This window comes from Amblyraja radiata, chromosome 24, assembly GCF_010909765.2.
Source record: "Amblyraja radiata isolate CabotCenter1 chromosome 24, sAmbRad1.1.pri, whole genome shotgun sequence".
In the NCBI taxonomy this organism is placed as follows: domain Eukaryota; kingdom Metazoa; phylum Chordata; class Chondrichthyes; order Rajiformes; family Rajidae; genus Amblyraja; species Amblyraja radiata.
In genome coordinates this window covers 913,959-930,607 of record NC_045979.1, presented here as the reverse complement: position 1 = coordinate 930,607, position 16,649 = coordinate 913,959, and the positions used below count along the sequence as shown (strand labels likewise).

The following is a 16,649-nucleotide window of genomic DNA, read 5'->3' as shown; positions in this document are numbered from 1 at the left end:
TAGGAAGATGCATGGCAGATGCAGTATAATGTGGAAAAATGTGAGATTATCCACTTTGGTGGCAAGAACAGGAAGGCAGATTATTATCTGAATGGTAGACACAATGGGGGAGGCAGCATCTCTAGAGAGACGGAATGGGCGACGTTTCGGGTCGAGACCCTTCGTTAGACTGATGTCAGGGGAGGGGGGCGGGACAAAGATAGAATGCAGGCGGAGACAGTAACACGAGTGGGAGAAATGGGAAGGGGAAAGGGATGAAGAGAGAAAGCAAGGGATATCTGAAGTTAAAGAAGTCTATGTTCATACCGCTGAGGTGCAGTTCCTCCAATTTGCGCTGGGCCTCACTCTGACAATAGAGGAGGCCCAGAACAGTAAGGTCAGATTGGGAATGGGAGGGGGAGTTGAAGTGCTGAGCCACTGGGAGGTCAGGTAGGTGAAGACGGATTGAGCAGAGGTGTTCAACGAAACGATCGCTGAGCCTGCGCTTGCTCTCGCTGATGTAGAGAAGTTGACACGTGGAACAGCGGATACAGTAGATGAGGTTGGTGTAGGTCCAAGTGAGCACATGAATGGTGTCAGATTAGGTATAGGCGAGGTGCAACGAGACCTGGGTATGCTCGTACATCAGTCACTGAAAGTAAGCATGCAGGTACAGCAGGCAGTGAAGAAAGCTAATGGCATTCATTGCGAGAGGATTTGAGTTTAGAAGCAAGGAGGTCCTACTGCAGTTGTACAGGGCCCTGGTTAGAGCGCACCTGGAGTATTGTGTGCAATTTTGGTCTCCTAATTTGAGGTAGGACATTCTTGCTATTGAGGTAGTGCAGCGTAGGTTCACCAGGCTAATTCCTGGAATGGCGGGACTGTCATTTGATGAAAGAATGGGTCAACTGGGCTTGTATTTGCTGGAATTTAGAAGGATGCAAGGGGATCTTATAGAAACATATAAAAATCTTAAAGGATTGGACAGGCTATATGTAGGAAAAAAATTCCTGATGTTGGGGGAGTCCAGAACCAGAGGACACATTTTAAGAATAAGGGGTAGGCCATTTAGGACTGAGATGAGGAAAACATTTTCACCCAGAGAGTTGTGAATCTGTGGGATTCTCTGCCACAGAAGGCAGTGGAGGCCAATTTACTGGATGTTTTTGAGAGTGTTGGATTTACAGTAGATCTTAGGGCTAAAAGTATCAAGGGATTTAGTAAATGTGCTCGCTTCGGCAGCACATATACCGAAATTGGAACGATACAGAGAAGATTTGCCCCAGCGCAAGGATGACACGCAAATTCCTGAAACGTTCCATATTTTTGGTTGGTTCTATGGATACTTTCAAGTGAGAGCTAGATAGGGCTCTTAAAGATAGCAGAGTTAGGGGATTTGTGGAGCAGGCAGGAACGGGGTATTGATTGGGGATGATCAGCCATTATCACATTGAATGGCGGTGCTGGCTCGGAGGTCTGAATGGCCGACTCTTGCACCTATGTTTCTATGTTTCATACCCTCCGCCCATTCTCACTCCCTTCCTCCCACTCACACCCTCATCCCCACCCTCACCCTCACCCTCATCCCCACCCTCACCCTCATCCCCACCCTCACCCTCATCCCCACTCTCACCCTCATCCCCACTCTCACCCTCATCCCCACCCTCACCCTCACCCTCATCCCCACCCTCACCCTCACCCTCATCCCCACCCTCACCCTCATCCCCACCCACAAGCCTCACTCCCCACACCTCACCCTCATACCCCCCCCTCACCTCATCACCCCCTCATCCCCACCAGCCCATCTGGCGCCACCCGCTCCCCTCCTCCCACCGCTCACACCCTCATCCCCACCTCACCCCTCATCCCACCCTCACCCTCAATCCACCCTCACACCCTCATCCCCTCCCTCACCCTCATCCCCACCCTCACACCCTCATACCCACCCATCACCCTACATCCCACCCTCACCCTCATCCCCTACCCTCACGCCTCATCCCTCACCCTCATCCCCACCCTCACCCTCATCCCCACCCTCACCCTCATCCCCACCCCACCCTCAGCCCCACCCTCACCCTCATGCCCTCACCCTCCCCTCATCCCCACCCTCATCCCACCCTCACCCTCATCCCCATCCCTCACCCTCATCCCCACCCTCACCCTCATCCCCACTCTCACCCTCATCCCCACCCTCACCCTCATCCCCACCCTCACCGTCATCCCACCCTCACCCCTCATCCCACCCCTCACCCTCATCCCCACCCTCACCCTCCATCCCCACCCTCATCCCCACCCACACCCTCATCCCCACCCTCACCCTCATCCCCACCCTCACCCTCATCCCCACCCTCATCCCCACCCTCACCCTCATCCCCACCCTCACCCTCATCCCCACCCACACCCTCATCCCCACCCTCACCCTCATCCCCACCCTCACCCTCATCCCCACCCTCATCCCCACCCTCACCCTCATCCCCACCCTCACCCTCATCCCCACCCTCACCCTCATCCCCACCCTCACCCTCATCCCCACCCTCACCCTCATCCCCACCCTCACCCTCTCTCACATCTCCCTGTCACCTCACCCGCGTATCTCACTCACTTCCCTATCTCAGCCTCATTTCCTTCCCTCTCTTTCATTTTCTCTCACATTGAACTCTCTCCCCCTCTCTCTCCCCCCTCTCTCTCCCCCCCCCTCTGGTCTCCCTCCTCCCCCTCTCTCTCCCCCCTCTCTCTCCCCCCTCTCTCTTCCCCCTCTCTCTCTTCCCCCCTCTCTCTCTCCCCCCTCTCTCTCCCTCCCCCCATTCTACCCCCTCTCATCCCTCCTGTCCCTTCACTCCTGCCTTCCCCCTGTCTTCACCCCCTTCCCTCTCCTTTCATTCTCTCCCCCTTCAATTTCTCCCCTTCTCTCTCTCTCTCCCCCCTTCTCCTCTCTCCCCCCTTCTCTCTTCCCCCCTTCTCTCTCCCCCTCTTCTCCTCTCCCCTCCTTCTCTCCCCCTCCTTCTCTCTCTCCCCTTCTCTCTCATCACCACTTCTCTCTCTCTCACCCCTTCTCCTTCCCCCCTTCTCCTCTCTCCCCTCTCTCCTCTCTCCCTCCCTCTCTCCCCTCCTTCCCTTCCTCCCCTCTCCCCTCCTTCTCTCTCCCCTCCTTCTCTCTCCCCTCCTTCTCTCTCCCCCCTTCTCTCTCTCCCCCCTGTCTCTCTCCCTCTCCCCCACTCTACCCCCTCCCCCCCACTCTACTCCCTCTCATCCTTATCTCTGCCTGACAGACGGTGATGGATGATGGGAAGCGGGAAACCACCACCAGCATCCTGACTATCAGCCCGACTGACCTGGATATCGGACGGCACTACACCTGTCGTGGCAGCAACAAGGCTCTGCCGGGGGGCAAGGAGACAACAGTGCGACTCAACGTGCACCGTACGTGGGGGGAGGTGGCGGTGGGGTGGGGGAGATGAATGAGTGAGAGAGGGGGAATGTAAACTGGCTTTTGGCCATTTCCCCATGCCAACATTCATCTAGACTGATCCCATTTGCCCTCTTCACTACCACCAGCACCAGCAACGTTCATCTGTAGACTTGATTGATTGAATTGATGACGAGACAGAATGGAAACAGGTGGTTCACTCCACTGAGTCCACGCCGACCATCGATCACCCTTTCACACTATTCCACTAGATCCCACTTTCACATCCACTACCCATACACTAGAGGCAATTTACAGATGTCAATTAGCCCATGCACCCGCACATCTATGTCATAGCCGGCGCATCCTGGAGTGACGGGGAGAAGGTGTAAACTCCACACAGACTTGGAAGAAGCAGATCATGTGTCTACACAGATCTTACACCAGTCAGGAGGCTACCTGTCTGTCAGCTGCAGTGAGGCAGTAACTGTACCACCTGTGCCACCGTGCCATCCGATGTAGCAAATGTGCCTCCCCATTCATGCCTGTCATTACTAAATATCAGCTACAAAGTGATGCCCACCGTACACCTCCAATCACGCAATCCGCATCATAACAATAGTTCTCCACATTCACCCTTCGCCTCCTATCAACAAACTCATTTTGGGTCCCATTGGCCAGCCTTCCCTGGATCCCATCACCTGGCACCTTGGCCGTGGCCGGCAAAGATGGAAATATCTTGGTCAGAGGCACAATCTCCCACAGCAGCCTGGGAGTCTGCTCATCAGCACTGGGGAATCATTCACTGTATACATTCTAAGACGCCTAATACCTCCTTTTTAAAGTTCCCAAGCCCCAGAATATCCCTGTCCCCTCCCTGAAACCTGCAATTACTACGTCCGTCTCCTTGGTAACTGTGGATGAGAAGTGCTCATTGACCTTTCCAACAGATCGCCACTTTGGTCCTGGTTAATCCCACCTGGGATCTTACCTATAACCATATAACCATATAACAATTACAGCACGGAAACAAGCCATCTCGGCCCTACAAGTCCGTGCCGAACAACTTATTTTCCCTTAGTCCCACCTGCCTGCACTCATACCATAACCCTCCATTCCCTTCTCATCCATATGCCTATCCAATTTATTTTTAAATGATATCAACGAACCTGCCTCCACCACTTCCACTGGAAGCTCATTCCACACAGCTACCACGCTCTGAGTAAAGAAGTTCCCCCTCATGTTACCCCTAAACTTCTGTCCCTTAATTCTGAAGTCATGTCCTCTTGTTTGAATCTTCCCTATTCTCAAAGGGAAAAGCTTGTCCACATCAACTCTGTCTATCCCTCTCATCATTTTAAAAACCTCTATCAAGTCCCCCCTTAACCTACTGCACTCCAGAGAATAAAGACCTAACTTATTCAACCTTTCTCTGTAACTTAGTTGTTGAAACCCAGGCAACATTCTAGTAAATCGCCTCTGTACTCTCTCTATTTTGTTGACATCCTTCCTATAATTGGGCAACCAAAATTGTACACCAAACTCCAGATTTGGTCTCACCAATGCCTTGTACAATTTTAACATTACATCCCAGCTTCTATACTCAATGCTCTGATTTATAACGGCTAGCATACCAAAAGCTTTCTTTACCACCCTATCTATATGAGATTCCACCTTCAAGGAACTATGCACGGTTATTCCCAGATCCCTCTGTTCAACTGCATTCTTCAATTCCCTACCATTTACCATGTACGTCCTATTTTGATTTGTCCTGCCAAGGTGTAGCACCTCACATTTATCAGCATTAAACTCCATCTGCCATCTTTCAGCCCATTCTTCCAAATGGCCCAAATCACTCCGTAGACTTTGGAAATCCTCTTCATTATCCACAACACCTCCTATCTTGGTATCATCTGCATACTTACTAATCCAATTTATCACACCTTCATCCAGATCATTGATGTACATGACAAACAACAAAGGACCCAACACAGATCCCTAAGGCACCCCACTAGTCACCTGCCTCCAACCCGACAAACAACCATCCACCATTACCCTCTGGCGTCTCCCATTCAGCCACTGTTGAATCCATCTTGCTACTCCTGCATTTATACCCAATAGTTGAACCTTCTTAACCAACCTTCCATGAGGAACCTTGTCAAAGGCCTTACTAAAGTCCATATAGACAACATCCACTGCTTTACCCTCGTCAATTTCCCTAGTAACCTCTTCAAAAAATTCAAGAAGATTAGTCAAACATGACCTTCCAGGCACAAATCCATGTTGACTGTTCCTAATCAGACCCTGTTTATCCAGATGCTTATATATATTATCTCTAAGTATCTTTTCCATTAATTTGCCCACCACTGAAGTCAAACTAACAGGTCTATAATTGCTAGGTTTACTCTTAGAACCCTTTTTAAACAATGGAACAACATGCGCAGTACGCCAATCCTCGGGGACTATTCCCGTTTCTAATGACATTTGAAATATTTCTGTCATAGCCCCGGCTATTTCTACACTAACTTCCCTCAATGCCCTAGGGAATATCCTGTCAGGACCTGGGACTTATCCACTTTTATATTTTTCAAAAGTGTCAGTACTTCTTTTACTTTGAAATTTACTAGAATGTTGCCTGGGTTTCAGCAACTAAGTTACAGAGAAAGGTTGAACAAGTTAGGGCTTTATTCTTTGGAGCGCAGAAGGTTAAGGGGGGACTTGATAGAGGTTTTTTAAATAATGAGAGGGATAGACAGAGTTGACGTGGAAAAGCTTTTCCCACTGAGAGTAGGGAAGATTCAAAGAAGGGGACATGACTTGAGAATTAAGGGACTGAAGTTTAGGGGTAACATGAGGGGGAACTTCTTTACTCAGAGAGTGGTAGCTGTGTGGAATGAGCTTCCAGTGAAGGTGGTGGAGGCAGGTTCGTTTTTATCATTTAAAAATAAATTGGATAGTTATATGGATGGGAAAGGAATGGAGGGTTATGGTCTGAGCGCAGGTATATGGGACTAGGGGAGATTATGTGTTCGGCACGGACTAGAAGGGTCGAGATGGCTTGTTTCCGTACTGTAATTGTTATATGGTTATATGGTAACTCATAGTATCCATAGCTACTCTACTTGTTTCCCTTACCTCACATAATTTAATATCCTTCTCCTTGGTGAATACCGAAGAAAAGAAATTGTTCAATACCTGTGACCTCTCCTTTCCCTGTGAGCTTGTTGTTAACCCTACTCACCCACACACTCCCAACTCTCCCTGTAGGCCTGGCTTGCACCTTGCTAGCAGGAGAATGAAAGCCACAGGGAACTGTAGAAGCTCTTGGGTGGCACAAGGAGTAACTCAGCGGGTCGGGCAGGATTCCTGCAGGACATGAATAAGTGACGTTTTGGGTTGGGACCCTTCTTCAGACTCTTGATTAGAAAACAAAACGTGAATTGGTAAAAAAAAAGCAAACTGACAGAACAGGGTAGCTAATTGCAATTATCTGATGATATGGAGCTGCAAGAAACTAATTATGAGTTGTATTTAGGGAGGCTGTGGGGAATGTTATTTCACACTGAGACACAGTAACCGTGCGGCATTCCCAGTGCCAAAGGGCAGTGCCAGCGGCCATTGCCAGTGTCTGTGCCACTGGCTCCTCAGTGGTGGCTCGGCAGCACCGGGCAGCATCAACAGCAACACTCCTGGTGAGGGCAACACCACAGCCTTGTTTGCCTCTCCCCATGTCCATACCGTCACGACTTAACTAAGTCTAGGTCACTACAGAAAGAGAGATCAACATGGTCAGGTGGGGAGAATGGGAAGCGGGACTGGGAGAGGGAAATAGAGAATAGGAAAGATAGTGGGGTGATGAGGAAGCAGGGAGACAAAGGCACTGGAGGCTCATAGAAACATAGAAACATAGAAAATAGGTGCAGGAGGAGGCCATTCTGCCCTTCGAGCCAGCACCGTCATTCATTGTGATCATGGCTGATCGTCCCCAATCAATAACCCGTGCCTGCCTTCTCCCCATATCTCTTGATTCAACTAGCTCTATCTAACTCTCTCTTAAATCCATCCAGTGATTTGGCCTCCACTGCCCTCTGTCGCAGGGAATTCCACAAATTCACAACTCTCTGGGTGAAAAAGTTTTTTCTCACCTCAGTCTTAAATGGCCTCCCCTTTATTCTAAGACTGTGGCCCCTGGTTCTGGACTCGCCCAACATTGGGAACATTTTTCCTGCATCTAGCTTGTCCAGTCCTTTTATAATTTTATATGTTTCTATAAGATTCCTCATCCTTCTAAACTCCAGTGAATACAAGCCTAGTCTTTTCAATCTTTCCTCATATGACAGTCCCGCCATCCCAGGGATCAATCTCGTGAACCTACGCTGCACTGCCTCAATCACAAGCTTGATTGTGAACTAGAGAATTCACACTGCAGTGGGTTAGTGAGAACAAAAACAAGTAGCAGGTAGAGAGGTGGATAGTGAATGGGTGTGGGAGAGGGTGTGGGAAGAAGGCATGGAAAGGGAGAGGGAGATTGGGAGGAAAATTGCAACATGAGGAGTGGGAGAATAGGGAGATGTACTGTAGATGTGAAAACTGACAGAATATTAGGAGATGAAAAGGATGGGAGGGAGAAGCAGAAAGTTGAAGGAGAAATGGAGAATGGTAAGGGACTATGGTGCAGAGAGGGACAGGGGAGGGAGAGAGGGATGGGGGGAGGAGAGGTACTGAGGTGGGGAGGGGAGTGTGATGGAGAGAGGGACAGGGAGAGAGAGAGGGATGGGGGGAGGAGAGGTACTGAGGTGGGGAGGGGAGTGTGATGGGGAGAGGGAGAGAGGGACATGGAGAGAGGGAGCGGGAGTGAATGAGAGGAAGGGAGTGAGATATCATGATCGATGGGGAGATGGAGTGACAGAGAGAGGGAGTGAGAGACAATGTATAGAAACTATTTAACCTACAAACCTGTATATTGTTGGAATGTGGGAGGAAACCGGAGCACCTGGAGAAAATTCACGTGGTCACATGGACAGCATAGAAACTGTGTACAACAGCACCCGAGGTCAGCATTGATCCTGGGTGTTCAGTACTGTAATGCAGCAACTCTACCGCTGCACCATGCTGCCCTGAGGGTGATAGACAGAACAGGGAGATGGAGAGGGGAAGGGGGTGATGGGGAGAAAGACAGAGAAGGGGAGAGGGAGAGGTTCTCTTTGATGTTTGGGGCATGGGGGGGAGAGAGAGAGAGAGGGGGGGGGGAGAGAGTGAGAGAGGGGTGAGAGAGAGAGGGGGTAGAGAGAGAGAGAGAGGAAGAGAGAGAGAGAGAGAAAGAAAGGGGAGGGTCAGTGAGATGGTGACAGGGAAGGGAAGAGAGAGGAGACTATTCCGGGGAGAGAGATGGGAAGACGGAGAGAGACTCTCCTCTTCCCCTCTTTACTTTCCCTTCAGTCTTTCCCCCCTGTTCTTCTCCCTTCCCTCCATCGCTAGCCCTCGCCTACCTCCCTAACCCCACTGACCTTTGTCTTCCTCACCCACAGACCCACCATCTGTCACCTTGTCAATCCACCCCCAGAAAGTGCGAGAGGGAGAGCATGTGGTCTTCACCTGCACAGCCAATGCCAACCCTGCCATCAAAGCATACAGGTGAGGAGATCATACTGGAGCAACTCTGACCCAAAGCCCATCCCCTGCTGCTCCTCTTCACTGTCTGTGACGTCTACAGCACAGGCTTAAATGTCCCATGCAGGCAATCTGTAAACTCATCCACTCATCAACTCAGCACCCCCACCCTTTCCCCACAGTCCTGTACCAATTCCCGTGAATCCTCTCTCCCACAGCCCTTTATCAATCTGCAAACTACTCCCACAGTCCTGTGTCAATCCCAAATTAACCCCACACTCTCCCAACTGCCCTGGAATATTCCCTGAACTAATCCCACCTCCCAAACTGGCCCTACTGCCCCATTCTCTCCCCACAGCCCTGTGTCAATCTCAAAATAATCCGTATCTCCAAACCAATTGCACTGCCCTGCTCTCACCCCACAGCCCTACAATGAATGGCACTAGTCCGCACCTGTTTGATGCATGTTCTGTGGAATTACAGAAATGGCCGTTTAATCAATGTTCTACTCTTTCTGTAACGATACAGTGTGCGGCACGACACACATCCCACCGGACGCAGCCGACCAATGCACTTTGCACCACATATAATGACTGTATGTTCCACACCCTGATAACATAGTGCAATGCTTTAAAACATTTTTGTAATCAAAAATAATTAATTCAATTATGAAATATAATATTTTCAACCCAAAACAGTGGTAACACACCTATCACCATAATACAAAATCACTAAATGATCTAAAGACAAAATTGTCAAATAACTATATAAGGATATCACTGCACACTGTGTGATGCAAGACCCAATCCATGTAACAATGTACAGTAGCACACTGCTCTAAACCCAAAATAATTGATTCAATTATTAACAATAATATGTACAGTACGAAATAAATCAAAACAAAACCCACCAGCATAATACATCAAACAAATATTCTTCAATACTAAAAATACTATTACGCAACTATATCACCATCCATATTAAGAATGCCGTCCCCGTCCCACTCCCCCCCCCCCCCCCCCCCAGGTGCGCAGGGTCCCGGAAATTCGCCAAGACCCTGGTGGACAGCGTCTTGTCCCTCTCTAATACCACCCTGGCACGGATGTAACACCAGAAAATCCCTCTTCCGGCTGGCGCGGTGACTGGAGCATGGCCAGCTTGGCCAGGATTAGGAACAACCCAACCAGGACATCTTCAACCCTTACTCTCTCCCCTACACACAGGGTGTCCAAAGATGAGGATGGTGGTGCAGCCAGAAGGCAAGGAGCAGCCCCTTCAGATATTGGAACTTCTTGCACTCCATATATATGTGGAACACAGGCTCATTCAACCCGCAAAAGTGGCATGTGGCTGGCGAGTCTGTGAACCGGCACAGAAACAGATTATGTGGGACTCCTCCGTGCACTATCCTCCATCCTAGGTTCCATTCCTCTGTGTGTAATGACCGCCAACATTCCATACACGTCTCACTCCATGTAAACTGCACTGCTATATGCATGACCAGCTCCACACAATGACAGTGCACACTCTTGCACACCTCACCATGTAGTGATAGTGTACACTCATGTACACGTCACTCTGTGTAGTGACCCATGCACACCTCACCGGGTAATAACATTGCACCACTCAATGCATGACACACTACATCTAATGACAGTGCAGGCTCGTGCACACCTCATTTTTGTTTTGTTTTTTACTAAATTAAATTTATTCAGTTGGTTACAATAGCATTTACACATCAACAAAACACCCACTACCATAATATAAAACTGCCAAATATTCCATCCAACTAAAGATCAAATGACTATAAAACAATCCTGATCCAGGGTACGCAGTGCCAACTGGTCCTGGAATCCCTCCATGGTGCCCGAGGACATTGCGTCTTCTTTTTCAAGAGACTCCCGAGCATGGATGTAACCCTGGAAAAGGGGCAGGCAGTTGTCTCGGGCAGAGCCCTGGTCTGCCTGGCGCTGTGACCGATGAATGGCCCATCTCTCGATGCATGACCCATATCCATGTGCCTATCCAAAGGTCTTTAAATCCCACTATTGTACCTGCTTTAACCACCACCCCCCTGGCCGCTCCAGGCACTCAACACCTTCTGTGTAAAAGACACTTGCCCCGCTCATCTCCTTTAAACTTTCCCTCTCTCACCTTAAAGCTATGCCCTCCAGTATCCTGAGAAACAGGTGCAAGCTTTGTCAAATGTAATGGCACAGTGCACTCACTCAATATTCAATGTACACCCCACTCTGTATTGACAGTGCACTGTTCCATGAAGCCTATCCCATGTAATGATAGAGCTCTGTTGATGCATGCCTCCCACTTTGCAGCAATAGTGCATTGTTCTATCCTGCAATAGCACATCCCACTGCATGTCATGACAGTGCTGTATATTGCATTTGATGACACAGGGCACTGTTTCATGCTGCCTCACTCTGCGTAATGGCAGTGCAAGTTTGATACCAGTTCCACACAGCACATGGATGGACAGACGTCTATGTGTAAGAGCAGTGCACCACATGATACATGTTTCACTACATGTAACAACACAGAACACCGTTCAATACACGTCCCACTCTGTAGTGATAGAGCATTCCAATCGATATATGTCCACATTTGTATAATGACAGAGCACCATTTGATACATGTCCCGCTTCATGTAATGGCACAGCACTACATTCAATACACCTCCCACTCCATGTAATAGACAGCACCGTTCGATACACATGTCCATCTGTGTGATCACAGTGCATCATTTCATGCATGTCCCACTACATGTAATGGCAGCACATTGTCCGCAGCACGTCCTGCTACATGTAATGACACAGTGCACATTGTCCGATACACATTGTCCGTCTCCAGGTAACAATACAGGAATGCCGCCTGCCACTGTAGCAGGCTGGAAAAGTCTGTGTACCATGTGTATCTGGAGTGTGTGAGGTTGCAGATCCTGTTCCAATATCTAAAGGGGCTGTTCCTTGCCATCTGGCTGCACTTCACATTCACCAACCTCATCTTTGGACACCCTGTGCGTGGGGGAGAGGGCGGGGCTGAAGATGTCCTGGTTGGGTTGCTCCTAGGCTTGGCCAAGTTGGCCATCCACGAGTCACGGCGCCAGACGGAAGAGGGCTCTGCCCCTTTTCCAGTGTTATGTCTGAGCCCGGGTGGTACTTGAGAGGGACTACACGCTATCCACATGTGGGATTTCCGAGACCGCTGGGCACCACAGGGGGTTGAATGTATCCTCAATAAGGATGGGGAAATAGTTATCTAATATTTAAGAATATTTGTTTATTTTGTATTTGTGGGTTTGTTTGTAATTCTGTGTGTATTTTTGTAAATAGTTAATTAAAATTATTTTTTGGTTTAATAAAAAAAAAAAGGCATGGTTCACTCTACATGCTGTCCTCTGCATTGGGTGACCAAAGGTGAGGACAGTAACCTTCAAGCTGCACATCACACCCACCAATCTCATTGTTGGATACTCTGTGCGTAGGGGAGAGGGGAGGGCTGAAGATGTCCTGGTTAGGTTGCTCCTGGGCCTGGCCAAGCTAGCCATCCACAAGTCACGGCGCCAGGCTGAAGTAGGCTCTGCCCGAGCTGCTGCCTGCCCCTTTTCTGGGGTTACGTCCGTGCCTGAATGGTTTAGGAAAGGGACTAGGTGCTGTTCACAGGCACCCTGGGGGATTTCTGGGACCATTGGGCACTGCGGGCAGTTGAATGTATCCTCAATAAGGATTGTATTATAGCTATTTGAAGATTTAGTGTCAGATAATTTTGTGATTTTGTACAATGGTGGTGGGTGTGTTAACATGGTAATTGAATAAATTATTTTTGATTATGAGAAAAAAGATGAGGACAGTGGAACTAAAATGGAGGCAGAATACAAGGAGCAGTCCCCGTAAATACTCAACCAAGGGTTGCAACTTTACGCCATGCATGTGTGCAACACAGACTTGCAGCTCACAGAAGTGCAGGTGGCTGGTGAGTCTCTGAACCAGCTCAGGAATCTGTTCCAGGAGACTGCTGGGTGAAGCACCCTCCACCACAGGTCCCTGGTATTGAAGGAAAGGACCCCTGCATTGATTGACTTCCACTAGAGACCACCTCCCACGTTCTTCAAAGTGAACCATTCAATGCCTGCCCCACTTTTCTTTTCCGAAAATAAATGTAATCAATTATTTACATCAATAATATCGACGATGCAAATAGCAAGAACACACCCACCACCAAATACAGGCGTTACCAAATATTCTTCAATATTGCAAAATACCAAATATTCTAAATATGAAATAACTATATCACAATCCTTGCCCAGGGTGCATTTGACCACCCGCGGCACCCAACGGTCCCATACGTTCCCCACACAGGGTAATGACACAGCACACTCTAACTGGTCTTTCCCTCATTCCCATTGCTTCACAATGATTTCACTTCATGACCAGCTTGGGGTGATTAACCCACAAATTATTCTCACTGTTACACTGAATATAGCAAATACAAGCAGGGCCAAACCAAGCTGTCTCTGCCGCCTGTCCCCATCAGTAGAATGGTGGAGTTGTTACCTCACAGCTAATTCCCTTCTGTATTCCTCCACTGACCAGTATCCTATACACTAAGAGATGGACTAGGGTGTAGATCAAGGGACAGATCAGAGGAGCCACTAGGAAAGTGAGCAATGGTTGGACGTGTCCCTCTGCAGCAGTAGAGGTAGTTCAGTGCCTCCTTTTCCAGCTGGTGTTCAGCCCGATACCATTCCTCACCTGTTCGTCCCTGTGTCAACCCCCTGCCTCCAGGTCCAAGAACCAAGAGCAGACTCCAAACACCACAGGACCCAAGGAGAGAGGAAATAGCAAGCGGTCTACTCACTTGTCGCCCCTCCCCCCACTCCTCCTCACATCCCACCATCCTCTCTCCTCCCCACATCCCATCTCTACCCATCTTCTCCCCTCCACTCACTTCTGCCCCACCCCTGTCTTCAATCTCCACCCTTCTCCTCCTCTCTTACTTTACCCTCCTTCTGCTCGTTTCCCCCTCCCCTCCACCCTCCCCATCCCTCCCCTCCCTCACCGTTCCTTCTCTACCCACGGAATTCCCTCTCCCCTCCCATCCTCCACCCCCCCACCCCCTCCACCCCTCCTCCTCACCTCTCTCCACCTATCCTTGTCTCCTCTCTCCCTGCCCCTTCTCCTTCCCCCTCCTTCTTAACCCCCCTTCCCCCTCACCCTCCACGTCTGATTTCCCCCTCACTCTTTCCCCCCTTCCTCTCCCCCCTCACATTTCCTCTCCTCCCCCTCCCTTTCCCCCTTCCCCATCACCCCTGCACCCACCCCTCCCCCTTCCCATCCCCCCTCCACTTCCCCATACCCCTCTCCCATTCCCCTTCATTTCATTTCTCTCTCCCTCACCCCCCTCCTTGTTCTACCCACTGCCCTTCTCCCTCACCTCCCCCTCTCCTCTCTCACTATTCCACAGGTGGGCGAAGGGTGGTCTGCTGATTGAGGGAGCGCGAGGCAGTGTGTTTGAGACGTCGGTGGACCACACCTACTTCACAGAGCCTGTCTCCTGCGAGGTGCAGAACGCAGTGGGAAGTACGAACGTCAGCTCGCTGGTCGATGTGGAGTGTAAGTGGTGAATACAGAGCAATGAGCACAGAACAGTATAGCACAGGAACAAGCTCTTCATTGTCTGTGCCAAATATGATGCCAAATTGTACTTATCCCTTCTGCTTACATGTGATCCATATCCTTCTATTGTCTGCATGTAAATGTGTCTAACTGGCTCTTAAACTCCACTATCATATTTGTTTTTGCCACCACCCCTGGCAACATGTTCCAGGTACCCACCGCTCTGTACAACTGCCTTGACTGAATATCTTAGGTCATCGAGTTCATTGCCATGTGCATACGTACAGTGAGATAAAGGGTACAAGGAAAATCTTACTTAGTGCAACGTGACAGGCACAGAGGCTCAGTCAACACACCAAACCATATATTGTACATTTATCACAGGGTGTTGCAGTGGCACAGCGGTAGTGTTGCTGCCCTACAGCACCAGAGACCCAGGTTCGATCCTGACTATGGGTGCTATCTGTAGCAAGTTTGTACATTCTTCCCGTAACCTGCATGACTTTTCTCCGGGTGCTCCGGTTTCCTCCCACATTACAGGTTTGTAGGTTAAATTAGCTGTGATAAAATTGTAAATTTTTCCTAGTGTGTAGGAAGGTGTGAATGTGCGGGGATCGCTGGTCGGTGCGGACTCAGTGGGCCGAATGGCCTTTATCCGCGCTGTATATTTAAACTAAACTAAACTAAATTACGCTTAAAATTCTGCAAGATACTGAAATGAAAAAAAGACTATGCAGGAAAACACAACATAAGTGCAAAACAAAATTAGAAAAAAGACAAGTCTATGGTGGTACAAGAAATGCCCCATTGTCCCTTTTAAAATTCCCCTCTTTCACATTAAAGCTCTACTTCTATCTCCACTCTAGGAAAATGACTCTGGTTATCCATCCTATCTATGCCTTGCATAATTATATATACTTCTATTGGGTCTCCCTTCAACCTCTGCATTTCCAGAGAAGCAATCCAGATTTGTCCGACCTCACTTTGCAGCTAATACCCTTAGTCGAGAGGATTCCTGTAAACCTTTCCCAAAGCCTCCACGTTCTTCCTGTAATTGGGTGACCAGAACCGTGCACAATACTCCACATTTGGCCTCACCAAAGTTTTCAAAAGCTGCAACATGACTTGCTGCTGCTTACACTGATGAAATGGATGCCGTATGCCATAGTTATCATTCTATCTAGATCCCTCTAAATCAAAGGTCTTGTCGGCATTCGTAACTATCCCCTGAATTTTAACCTCCCAAGTTCAACAAACATTCCAAGGATTAAGTTATCTCTGACTGCAGGTAAATGTCAAAAGGATTAAAGGGAAATGGATGGGCACATGAGATAAAGAATGAGTTTCAGAGTTGCAGGGATATAGAGGGGTCGAATGGGGCTGGTGGGATAGCTCTGCAGAGAGTCAATGCCGACGGAATGGCATGAATCCCCTCCCCCTTTGTAACCTTATCTCCCACTAGCTCTGACATGGAGTATCCATGAAGCAGTAGCTCATGAGTATTCAGGTCATTGAATTTATTGTCATAAGCACATGTACTGTATAGTGATAACAGGTATAAATGAAAATCTTTGTGGCAGCATCAGAGGCACATGGACTCAGACAAACACACGGAAATATAAATTATATATAAATTGCACATAAAAGAAAGAAGGCTGTGCAAAAAGACAATTGGAAGAGTAAAACAAGTCCAGGGGAATGCAGGAGGTGTCCTGTTGTCAAGGTGTGATTGTAGTCATGCAGGTTGTTTGAAGAACCTGATATTTGTAGGAAATTTGCTCTTTGTGAGCCTGATGGTGGAAGCTCAGACTTGTAACTAATTGTAGAAGTGAAAAGAGGGCATGGTCCAGATGGTACCCGGATGTGGTGTCAAAGGACGAGAAGCTGAAGCAAAGATGTAGAAGCCAAATAACCGAACGGAAACGAAGCATAAACGCCTAAAAGCAAACGCACTGAAAGGCCGCTCTGCCGAAAAGTCATGACATGACGTCGCCGGGGGTGGGCGGGACTTGTCAGCGATTGAT

At 48.9% G+C, this 16,649-nt stretch overlaps 1 protein-coding gene and 1 non-coding gene across 2 annotated transcripts in view; both read left to right on the top strand.

The window, feature by feature from the left end:
* Positions 1-16,649, top strand: part of kirrel1 (kirre like nephrin family adhesion molecule 1) — a 162,754-nt gene that overhangs the window by 62,950 nt on the left and 83,155 nt on the right. The window contains exons 5-7 of the mRNA XM_033042244.1: positions 3,249-3,399; positions 8,914-9,019; positions 14,474-14,622. Of these exons, the coding sequence (XP_032898135.1) occupies positions 3,249-3,399; positions 8,914-9,019; positions 14,474-14,622 (406 nt within the window). The remainder of the gene's footprint in view (positions 1-3,248; positions 3,400-8,913; positions 9,020-14,473; positions 14,623-16,649) is intronic.
* LOC116987117 lies at positions 1,206-1,307 on the top strand. Its single transcript, XR_004415650.1, has one exon. It is a non-coding gene; the product is annotated as a U6 spliceosomal RNA (small nuclear RNA).